The 12,515-nt window shown below is 47.9% G+C and overlaps 1 protein-coding gene across 2 annotated transcripts in view; it reads right to left on the bottom strand.

Annotated features, from left to right (window-relative positions):
* GSPT1 (G1 to S phase transition 1) overlaps positions 1 to 12,515 on the bottom strand; it is a 673,262-nt gene that overhangs the window by 285,894 nt on the left and 374,853 nt on the right. For both annotated transcript variants that reach the window (XM_082261298.1, XM_082261299.1), the window contains one exon: positions 8,777 to 8,931. In XM_082261298.1, coding sequence (XP_082117424.1) covers positions 8,777 to 8,931 — 155 coding nt within the window. The remainder of the gene's footprint in view (positions 1 to 8,776; positions 8,932 to 12,515) is intronic.

Below are 12,515 nucleotides of genomic sequence, written 5' to 3'. Positions count from 1 at the left end.
GTCGCTGCCTTACAAACCTGTACGACTAAAGCCTGATGGCGAAAAGCCAAAGAGGCACTCAGCGCTCTAGTAGATTGAGCCTTCAAAGGGAAAGGAGGAACCGGAGAGTGAATAAGCCAGAAAAAACGTCTGCCTAATCCATCTCAAAATGGTCGCAGCAGACGCAGCCAAACCTTTGCAAGGACCGTCCATAAGGACAGAGTCGGATTTTACTAAAGGACTCAGTAACCATCAGATAAACCCTTATCAACCGAGCCACATCCAGAGAGTGCAAGGCAATTTCCTTGGGATGTTTAGACTTAGGAAATAAGGAAGGCAACACAATGTCTTCATTAAGATGAAAATCCGACACCACCTTAGAGAGAAAAGACTGTATTGACCGGGGGACCACTTAATCCCTGTGGACCACCAAATAAGGTGGACAGGATAGCGCCACCAACTCAAACTCTGCGAGCAGAAGTAATAGTCACAAGGAAGGCAACCTTCTGAAAGCCGAAAACCAGATCGAGATCCCATGGCGATAAAGGGGATCTCCTTGGAGGAGCCAGGTGAAACACCCCCTGGATGAAAGTGCAAGTCAAGCTATTAGTGGCCAATGGACATTGGAAGTAAACAGCCAAGACTGACACCTGGCCCTTGATAGTACCCAATGCCAAGCGCTGCTCAACCCCTTTTTGCAAAAAGGCCAAAACCCTAGCTATAGAAAACAAGTGAGGGTGCAGCTGCAGCGATTCACACCATGAAACATACGATTTCCACGTGCGATAAATCTTCCTGGAAGTCGACTTCCTGGCCTTCAAAAGGGTAGGAATCACTGAGTCAAACAGATCTCCATCCCTCACTACCTTGCTTTCAAAAGCCAAGCCAGAAAAGCCAGCGACCGTAAAGCAGGATGGAAGATCAGTCCTTGAGAAAGTAGATCTTCCCGCAGAGGAAGTCTCCGAGGGTCTAAGACTATTTTTGCCAGGTCTGCGTACCAAGACCGCCAAGGCCAGTCTGGTGTCACCAGAACGACCAGAATACCTTCCACACTAACCTGACGAAGAAATCTCGGCAGGAGCATGAGCGGAGGGAAGGCATAAATCAGGCGATACTGGCTCCACTGAGTCACCAGAGCGTCTGTGGCGTCTGCCAAAGGACCCCGAGACCTGGCCACAAACCGCTAATTTTTCCTGTTGAGGCAAGACGCAAACAGATCCACCTCCTGAGTCCCCCACCGGGCACAAAGTAGATGAAAACACCACCGGATGAAGGGACCATTCCCCTTGATCCAACACCTCACGACTTAGGTAATCCACTTGGCAATTATCCAACACCGGAATGTGGACAGCGGAAAGAGCCGGGACATGTTGTTCTGCCCAAAACAGAATATCGGCCACCTCCTTGGCCGCCAGGAAACTCTTGGTGCCCCCTTGATAAATGATGTAAGCCACGGCCGTGGCATTGTCCGACTCTATCCAAACTGGAGGCCCTTGATAGTACCCGACCCGTTCAGGGAAGCAGGCAGAGCTTGATCGCTCTCAGATCCAGAATACTGATCAGCAAAGAAGACTCTTCCATCCCCCAAGTCCCCTGGGCACAGAGCTTCCCCAGCACTCCACCCCAGCCCGATAGGTTGGCGTCCGTGGTGTCCGTGGTGACCACCGTCCAAAACACCAGTAGGAAGGACTTGCCCTGGCACAGGGCAGGTGACAGGAGCCACCAAGAAAGTGCAGACTTTCTAAGATGGCTCAAGCAAATCCTCTGGTCTAATGATGCCAGAATCTCCTTTTGTAAAGGTCTCGGGTGAGACTGAGCAAATGGGACTGCTTCAAAGGTTGAAACTATCAGACCCAGGGCCCTCATGCAAGCCCGCAAGGATGACTGATCGGTCGCCATCAGTCACCTGACTGCTTTTTGAAACTTCTGAAGTTTGTCCAGGGGAGAAAGACCCTCGCCGGAGCAGAGTCAAGAGTCAGCCCAAGATAAGTGACCCATACTGAAGGAGTCCGAGCAGATTTTTTGACATTGATCGCCCACCTGAATTCTTGAAGGGTCTGGATCGCGATAGAGATGTTGCCCAACAGATCTGAGTGGGAGACTACTCGCAACAAAAGATCGTCCAGATATCCCACAATGGAGATACCTCGCCGAAATAAGGCCAGCACAGGGGCCAGGACCTTGGTAGACTCTGGGAGCCGAGGCAAGACCAAAGGGTAACACCACAAATTGAAAGCGCTCCTCGGCCAACATAAAGCGGAGGAATCGCTGGTGTCCCTCAAAAATGGAGATGTGGAGATATGCATCCTTGAGATGGATGGAAGACAGAAAATCCCCCTGATTCAATGATGCCATCACTGACCGGATGGACTTCATTTGAAACTTCTACACCCGCACAAAGCAGTTCAGAGCATTGAGATCCAGAGTTGGTTGCACCTTGCCCTCATTTCAGGGCACCGTGAACAGGTTTGAATAGAAACCTTGAGAGCGTTCCTGCTGAGGAACTGGCACAATCAACCATTGAGACAGGAGATCTTGCATAGCCTCCCACAGATCCTTCAAACGCTCTGGAGACAGGCGAAGATTTGACTGACAAAACCTGTCCCATGGTGGGGACCAGAATTCGATCTTATACCCAGAACGAATCAGTTTGCGAACCCAATCGTCCTGAATGAAAGAAGTCAAGGGTTCCTGGAAGAAGCATAGACGTCCCCCCACACCTGTACCGGGTGAGATCGCCCCTTCATGCTGAAGAGGACTTAGCAGCACGCACCGTACTGACTGGCCTTGGGCTTGTACCAGTGCTTTTTAGCCCCTCCAGAAGCTCTGAATGGCTCACCTTTTTCTTATGCCCCGGAGGCACAAAAAAAAATAGCTTGTGAGCAGAAAAAAAAAAAAAAAAAAGAGGGACCCAGCTTAGTATGGGGAGTCTTACTCTTGGAGGACTGAGGAAGAAGAGAACTCTTCCCGCCAGTCAAGCCCTTGATCAACTCATCCAATGAGTCGCCAAATGCTCTCCCACAAAGGGGAGGTCAGCTAGGGCTTTCTTAGAAGCTTGATCAGATGACCAGCTCTTCAGCCAAAGCATAGGTCTCAAGGCAATGCCCATGGCCGAAACCCTGGCCACCAGTGGAGCCGCATCACACAGGAACACCAGGGCCTGGATCACCTGGTCTAACAGTTTCAGCTGTTCTGGAGGAACAGTCTCTGCGTCCAAAGACTCCTGCAAACCATTCTGTCACTGTCTGTGCGACTAAAACAGACCTAAACATTGGTTTCAAAATGGAACCCGCCAACATGTGAAGATGGCGGAAAAGGGATTCCACCCGTTTGTCCACCTGATCCGTAAAAACCAGGGAAGAGTAGATTTGTTTAATCTGGAAACAGGATGATCCACTTTAGGCGGCACAGTCACAAGGTTGGAGACCTTTTCAACAAAAGGATACCAGCGTTTTAAAGAGTTTTGGCACAACACATGCTTAATGCGCCACCATTGGTCATTCACAATATCGTGAAAAGTGTCAGGACAAGGGAAAACCTTGCTAGCTTTCTGAGACATCTGAGAGCCAAAAGCCACTCGCGTCTGTTGGCGTGGGCTCATCAGCCAATTTTAAAGTGTCCTGTACTGAAATAATCAGGGATTCCACTAAAGCGCGTTCCTATGCAGAGGCTGAAGAGGACAGGTCCTCTTCACCATCTGACTGCGAGGAAAGCGACCCCTCAGGAAGAGAAGCATCCGGGGCAACATCATCCTCTGATTCAGAGGACACCTCCATAGACTGAGAAGGCAGCGGCCGTTTTCGGCTATCAACTTTTTTCATGACTAAATCAACTTTTGTCGCAAGGCTTTCCAGAGCTGCTGAAACTGCAGCCACCGACTGCGATCCAGACTGTCCAGGAGTCGCACAGAGTGGGTCTGAGGGTGTACTCACAGCTTGGGACTCCATATTGCAAGTTGCAAAAAAAAAAAAAAAAAAAGGAGTATTGTCGCTTTAGGCGCCAATCGCAGTTCCCACCACCTATTGCGGTGGTCTGCAGAGATCCCCTTTAAACTAAACCACAAAGCGTGCAGGGATATGTCTGCAGGGACCCCAGTACTGTACCACCTCAGAGAAAAAGTCTTCCTGATCATTCCAGCAGCATGCAGAAAGACAGGAAATTACCTCGGCCAGCAGCGAAACAGAGCACAGGAAGTGATCTCGCCTGAATGAAAGGTCACACTGCTCAGTGCAGCACAAAGGCTACACAAACACGGTTGCCCATACAGTTGCAAAAGGAAGCTCAGGGAAAATGACTGGCCCATACCAGTCTATGGGGAAAAAAATACATTGCCCATACTTAAGATGGCGGCGCCCACGGTGAGCCATGCAGCCAGGGACCAGCACTATAAAGTCCTCACGATCCACAACAGGAACCAGCGAGCTCAAGGTACCATGCCACCCCCAGGGTGCCAGCATCCCATACACATAGCCCCCCGCAGGAACAGGGAAAGGGGGGGGTTAAGACACACAGACCAGGCAGGGGGGATCTTTAAGGAGGTACAAATCCCACTATCCCTAGGAGAGGGCCTACATCCCCCCAAGGCCAGCAGAGGCAAGGGGGGTACATTTACTCACCATACCATTGACCGGGTGGGCCCCGTTCTGGGCAGACTGTGGGGGTGCTGCGACTCAGGGTTTATCAGGTCGCCATGTGCCGGCGAGGCATTTGCAGGCTCGTCCCCATCCTGAAAAGGGGCACAGTCGTGGCTAGAACTAGTGCGGGACTATAACCTGCTCACGCTCGTAGGCCAGGCTGGGGGGACCATAAGGATCTAGAAAGCCCCAGCCTGCATCGTCGCTTGTAGATCACATGACAATTCTTCCATGAACACTAGCTAGGGATTAAATTAGAATAAATATTCTGAAAAGAATACAAAAATTATACCGGAGTCCAAGCAGGAAACCTAGGTTCTACTTCTTCTCTAGGCAGAAACAAACTGATGTGCTGGGTTGTGTCTGAGGAACAAAACTGATGTGCTGGGTTGTGTCTGAGGGCTATGTCTGGAGGGACAGCCCCATGGGCATGTATATGTAAAAACTTCGTACTAACGTACTGCCTAGACTACTCCTGCAGGTGGCAGCATAACCCACACAGCTCATCAAGATAAGGCTGCGTCTGTCAATGAATGATAGAGAAAACGCAAGACGGTAATTCCCCAAAGGCTAAACTTAGCCAACCAGGTAACATGGAGCTCAACCAGGAACAGCTGGAGCTCACCTATAAACAATATATACCCTCAAAAACGTTTCTCTTTTAGACAGCAGCCTGCAAAACCTTGCAGCTAGAAGAGGCATCCGAGGATGCCAACACATCTACCTTGTAGAATTCTGTGAACGTGTGCACCGACGACCAAATTGCTGCCTTGTAAACCCGCATTACTGACGCCTGATGGCGAAAAGCCCAAGAGACACTCAGCGGCCTAGTAGAATGCACCTTCGCAGGGAAAGGTGGAACCTGACCGTTAAGTGAACAAGCCTGTACCGCCGTCTGCCTGATCCATCTGGATATGGTCGCAGCAGACGCAGCCAATCCCTTTAGAGGTCCTTCGGTGAGAACAAAGAGTCTGATTTCCTGAAAGATTCAGTAGCCGCCAGGTAAACTAATTGCCCGAACCACATCAAAAGAATGCAAAGCAATTTCCTTAGGTTGCTTGGGCTTAGGACAGAGTGAAGGCAGCACAATGTCTTTATTCCGATGAAAATCAGAAAGCACCTTAGGTCGAAGTTCTCTGTGGACCACCAAATGAGGTGAACGGCATGACAGCACCGCCAATTCAGATACTCTGCGGGCAGAAGTAATAGCCACCAAAAAGGCAACCTTTTTAGACAGTGTAAGCAGAGGATCTCCCTAATGTTCTCAAAAGGAGGATTTTGAAGAACAGACAACATCAAATTAAGATCCCGCGGAGGTAGCGGGTATCTCCTCGGAGTAGCCATTTGGCGAACCCCTTGTATAAAAGTGCGAATCGAAGCATGTGTAGCTAAAGGGCATTGGAAGAATACAGCCAAATGCGACATTTGGCCTTTGATAGTTTAGTCTGTCAACTGGATGATCCACCTTTGGTTGCAGGTTCCACCTAGTGGAAACCGCATCCGTGAAGGGGTAGCGCCTTTTAAAGCGCTTAGGCACCACTAACATTTGTTTGATGCGCCCCCCACTGTTCATTGACAATGTTGTTAAAAAGTTCCGGACAGGGAAAAACCTTGCCCGACTTCTGGTAATGACGGGTGCCAAAAGACACCTGTGTCCCTGACACTGTAGACTCATCCGCCAGTTTTAAGGTTTCCCGCACCGACACAATAAGTGCCTCCACCAGCGCACTTTCCTGCCTGGCAGCTAACGAGGATATATCCTGCTCGCCATCAGAATGCGAAGACGCAGATTCACCAGGATTGTATGCGTCCGCACAGGCCATATCTACCTCAAAATCTGAGGATACTAATGAGGCAGGGGAAGGCATAGGGCGCTTTGGGAAGTAGCATTTTTTTTTTTTCAAACTAAATCCACTTTTGACACCAGGCTTTCCAAAACTGCTGTAAAAGCAAACAGGACAGGGGCTGCGACCCGGTGGGTTCCCCCAACCGCACTGAGGGGGTCTGTAGGCGAGATTTGGTCTTGGGACTCCATAATCACTGAGTACAAAAAAGGCAGTGTCACTAAGAAAAGTTTCAAAAAAAGGCGATCCGCACCGCTGTACCACAAGTCCCAGCCCTAACAAAGCCTGCAGCAGGTAGGTGAGGAATACCTACAGGGACCCCAAGAACATACCACCAAAACAGTCTGGAGGCTACGGGAACGTTCTGTGCAGAGATGAGAAATGATCTGACACAGGAACAGAAAAACATCTGGGTCATACCTAGAGCCCCTAGCTTCTCCCTTACTGTCTAACGATCATGGACTTCAAGAAAATGGCCGCACCATGCATTCCTATGGGGGAACTACCAAAACATGGCTGCCCATGCATTCCAATGAGAAACTTTTACATTGATGCAAAGAAGAAACCTTCAGCAAATTGGTTGCCCCCTTACGGCGCGCCATGCGTTCTCCAGGACCCCCCAGGGTTGTCATCAGACAGTGGCATCGGGGAGTCCCCAGGACAAGCCCCCCGACTCCCCTCAGAACCACCACAACGGCCACAATACATCCGTCCCCCAGAGGTAGGAACCAGCTTGTGGGGGGGGGAGGGGAGAGGCCTAAGGGGGGCCTGGTATCACCGAGAGGCCAGGGGACACAAGGGATACCAGAGGGTCTGACTTTCCCAGGGAGGGGGCCTACGACCACCCCGAGACTGCCAGATTAATTGGGGGGATACTTGGTGGGCGCCACTCCGAACAGACTACCTCTCCACCCCGGGTGGGGGTGCTGACAGCCATGGGGTATGCTGCGACTCAGGGCATCCCAGGTCGTGTGTGCCACGGCTAAGACCGAAGTCCCAGCAGGAAACTAGGTCCTACTCCTAAACTAGGCAGAAGCAAACTGAAGGCTATAGCAGGGTGTGGGGGTGTATGCCTGCAGGGAATGCCCCATAGGCGTGGTAAAGCTTTTTCCTGCCTAGTGTCCTACTCCTGTAGGAGGCAGCATAACCCAATGGTCAAGAAGAATATGGAGCTGCATCTGTCAATGAACGATAGAGAAAAGGCCTTTCCTTTATTGGTGGGGGGGGAATTGCTTTGAACATGTTCATACGATTGCTTCCCCATAGAGGAAGCCTAAGTTAACATCTATGCATGTTTAGAACACGCACAAAAATGTAGTGCTTTCCAAACATGCACATAATGCACTGCAGTTAAGCAGTGCACCTTTCAGCGATGCAATGATTAATGGCACCCCAACTCATCTGCAAATGTAAGCATTTTTTTGCACATCAACCGCATAGGACTTTTCTGTGTTTCACTCATGTAGGGCTGCCAATTTAAATAGGCTGCCCAACAAGCCAAAAAACTCTGAAAAGTGCCCATGCTTGGTTGCACCTAAAGGTGTGAACCAAGTTTAAAAGACAGCTCCAGTCGTATATATATAATAAAAAAAAAACAAAAAAAAAAAACCCTCATTTACAAGGCCAGAGTATCTAAGAATGAGCCCTTAAGTGGATTATTCACCTTCTCTCCAGCGCGATGCCCAAGACCTCCCTTGTGGTAGCTGACATTCAGTCTGATATCTTCTGTGTGTCAATCATCAGTCAGTTTCATTGGCCAGGCCGAGAGGGTTTCACACTAGTTTTGACAGGTACCCGCTCCCACTTTCGGCTCAGATCGCCGTGGCGAACTACAACCATGTTCAGCCCTACCTCCTCGTTCCCCCCTCACCCCACAGCCTTCTGGGACACACACAGGTCCTAGAAGACTGTGGTACCATTCAGAAAGCGCAGTGCGACTCGAGCATGCGCAATAGGAAACCGGCTGTGAAGCCGGAAGGCTTCACTTCCGGTTTTGGCTACTTACAACGCCGTTACCTACACCCAAAGCCGAGTAAAGAATCAACTCAGGTGCCAACATCGCTGGAGAAGTAAATGTCCTTATATTTAAAGTCAGCAATTACAGTTTTTGAAGCGTAATTTTTTGGGAGTTTGGAGCTCCTCTAACGCTAGCTATCCACCACAGGATCATCAGCTACTGGTTTCTCCTCAATAATAAAGATTGCACAGACAATGGTAGCATTGCATAATTAATGCCTTCTATGCCGGGAGCAGTTTATTGTACCGTTTCTACTGACAGTTTGCAATAAAATATTGTACATCATGCAGTTTAATGGATACCTGTCGATGCTCCAGTTCACCGTTGGATCATCCATTTTGTTAATAAGAACTATTAAATGTTTTACACCAGCTGTTTTTGCCAACATAGCATGCTCTCTTGTCTGTCCTCCTTTTTCAAAGCCTGTCTCAAATTCTCCTTTTCGTGCAGAAATTACCTAAAATAAAAATAGAAGTTAGGAATTAACTGCCAGAATACCAAGATAAGGTAAAGTAAAATATTAAACAAGTGAAATAGGATTTTGTACTTACTGTAAAAACCATTTCTCCGAGTTCATTGAAGGACACAGCTCTTCATTATTCACATTTACAGGGATATATTGCCCCCTACAGGAGTAAGACCACTAGGCAGAAAAAAGACTTTGCTACGCCTAAAGGAAGTCCTAGGTGGTATACATCCCCCTCTCTGCTATAGGCCTTCAGTTAAGGAACAAGTAGGGTCCGAAGTATAAAAACTCCATAGAGGGGTGGGTGCTGTGTCCATCAATGAACTCAGAGAAATGGATTTTACGGTAAGTATAAAAATCCCATTTTCTCTTCCATTCATTGACAGACACTGCTTTTCATTATTCAGAAGCACAGGGACGTCCCCAAGCAGTGCCAAACAGGAAGGGTGAAACAAAAAAACTCAAGGCTAAACACAACAGCCAACCAGGAGCTCAACAAAAAAAACTGGAGCCCAACCTGAACAATACAACCCCAAACAGTGAACAGATCCTCTAAACATCAGACTGAAAAACTCGGTGGCCAAAAGAAGCATCCGCAAATGCCAAAACATCAGCTTTGTAGAATTTTGAGAATGTGTTCACCGACGACCAAGTGGCAGCCTTCCAAACCTGCGCCACTGACTCCTGATGACTGAAGGCCCAAGAATCACTAAGCGCCAAAGAACAGTGCGTCGTTACAGGGAAAGCAGGAACCTGACCCTTGATAGAATAGGCCTGAAACGTCATCTGTCAGATCCATCTGGAAATAGTTGCAAAAGAAGCGGACAGTCCTTATCTTGCCCCGTCCATGATCACAAACAGTGATTCTGAAGAATGATTGAAGAGACTCCTTGGCTGCCAAATACACCGAATCACGTCCAGGGCATGCAAATCAAAATCCTTAGGATGTTTTGACCTGAGACACAGGGAAGGCAACACAAGGTCTTCATTCAAATGGAAATGAGACTACTTTAGGAAGGAACGACCAACATGGGCGAACCACCTCATCTTTGAGGATCACCAAGCAGTGGGTACGACAAGATAAGGCCCACCAGCTCCATCACTCTGCAAGCAGAGGTGATAGCCACTAAAATGGCCATCTTCTAGGACAGCGTAAACAGGGGAATCTCACAAATATTTTTAAAGGGAGGCTTCTGGAGAACTGAAAGCACCAAGTTCAGATCCTAGGGCGGTAGAGGAGACTGCACTGGTCAGATTTAGAACCCCTTGAATAAAAGTATGCCCCAGGGAATGCATGGCCAGGGGTCGCTGAAGGACCGCCAAGGCCAACATTTGGCCCTTGGTGGTACTAAAGGCTAATTTTAGCTTGACACCTCGCTGAAGGAAGGTCAAAATCCGAGCCACTGAAAAAGAATGCGTGTGAACACCAATCGACTCACACCACGAAATGTATGCTATCCACGTATGATGGTAGATATTCCGAGCCTTTAGTAGTTTAGGAACCACCGACCCAGGAAAACCTCTATGCTTCAGCACCTGGCTTTCAACAGCCAGGCCATCAAAGCCAGTGACTGAGCACCTGGCTTTCAACAGCCAGGCCATCAAAGCCAGTGACTGTAAAGCAGGATGGGAGATCGGCCCTTGGGACAGTGAGTCCTCCCTGAGAGGCAGTCTCCAAGGGACTTTAGCAATCACACTAGGTTGGCGTACCAAACGGCCAGTCCAGGGCCACTAGAATGACTGGAATCCCTCTGGCCTTGATCCTGCACAAAATCCGCGGCAGAAGCTTGAGAGGAGGAAAGGCGCAAATTAGACAACAAATAATAATAAATGAATACATAGAATCAACATATGAAATATAAATAGTAAAAAACACAGTGCCTGGTGTGTAAAAATATCCCAGTGGTAAAGTGCAATCAAGGTGATAACGTGTATATAAAGGATAAAAATGATCAAACAATGAAATAAGATGAAATATAGTGCACCAAAAATTGGTAAAATAGATAAAACAAAGTATAGTGACAGTGACAAGCAAAAGTACAATGAAGTGCACTAAAAATATAAAAGGTGTCTAGGCGCTTAGAGAAATTAAAGTGACAATAGAAAAAATAGAGTGCAATAAAGTGCACAAAAGTGAATACTGTAATACATATAATGGGGTGACTGGCTGAGAAAAGTCCTTGTAGCCAATAATACAGTGGTGGTGTGTAGATAACCGGAATAGTCCATAACCAAATGGATATACAGGTGACTTTGTGGATAAATCTTAGGGTGACCCCATGGTGGGTAACTGGTGAGGTGCTGGGTAACCCCTAAGGTAAATGTCCTACTAACCAGATATACCCACCCCACACAGGGGTATAGAGCGGGTATTACGTGCAAGCTAAAGTCGCTCTGTGGGCTCCCATCTCCCTTCTGTGATGGGGGGATGTCGGGGGTCGTCCGTGGGGGTCCGTGGTATGTAGGTGTCCCAGGAGGAGTTCAGGATCCTATGGTCCTCTACTTTGGGAGTGGTAATCTATCCAATGGTCCGTGGGTTGACTCCGGCCAAACGATAGTATGTAGGGGACCATAGGATCCTGAACTCCTTCTGGGACACCTACATACCACGGACCCACAGGGACGACCCCCGACATCCCCCCATCACAGAAGGGAGATAGGAGCCCACGGAGCGACTTTCGCTTGCACCTAATACCCGCTCTATAACCCTGTGTGGGGTGGGTATATCTGGTTAGTAGGACATTTACCTTAGGGGTTACCCAGCACCTCACCAGTTACCCACCACGGGGTCACCCTAAGATTTATCCACAAAGTCACCTGTATATCCATTTGGTTATGGACTAATCCGGTTATCTACACACCACCACTGTATTATTGGCTACAAGGACTTTTCTCAGCCAGTCACCCCATTATATGTATTATTCACTATTGTGCACTTTATTGCACTCTATTTTTTTATTGTCACTTTAATTTCTCTAAGCGCCTAGGAACCTTTTATATTTTTAGTGAACTTCATTGCACTTTTGCTTGTCACTGTCACTATACTGTTTTATCTATTTTACCTTTGCATTTTACCAATTTTTGGTGCACTATATTTATTTCATCTTATTTCATGGTTTGATCATTTTTATCCTTGTATACACGTTATCACCTTGATTGCACTTTACCACTGGGATATTGTTACACACCAGCCACTGTGTTTTACTATTTATATTTCATAAGTTGATTCTATATATTCATTTCTTGCAGGGTTAACATATTGACCATTCCTATATATACACTACGGTTTATTTATATATTAATTTTATCCATCACTGTTGACACCTTAGTCCTTTACCTTAGGCAGCGCCAATTACCCCAATTTTTTGTCTCACCTTTATACAGTCTTTGGACTGTAGTTCAGGGTAGGCTGCAGCCTATATATTCCTTTAGATATCCTTAGCGCAGAGTTCATTTCTTTCCATTTGCAAATTGGACAATACTGGCCCCATGGGGCCACCAGAACGTCTGTAGCGTGCATCAGAGGATCCCATGACCTTGTCACAAACCTTAGTACCTTTGTATTGAGCCGGGAG

This window comes from Pelophylax lessonae (genome assembly GCF_965119305.1).
Source record: "Pelophylax lessonae genome assembly, chromosome: 6".
In the NCBI taxonomy this organism is placed as follows: Eukaryota; Metazoa; Chordata; class Amphibia; order Anura; family Ranidae; genus Pelophylax; species Pelophylax lessonae.
The sequence above is the reverse complement of the archived record's forward strand: the minus strand, read 5'-3'. Positions and strand labels throughout refer to the sequence as shown.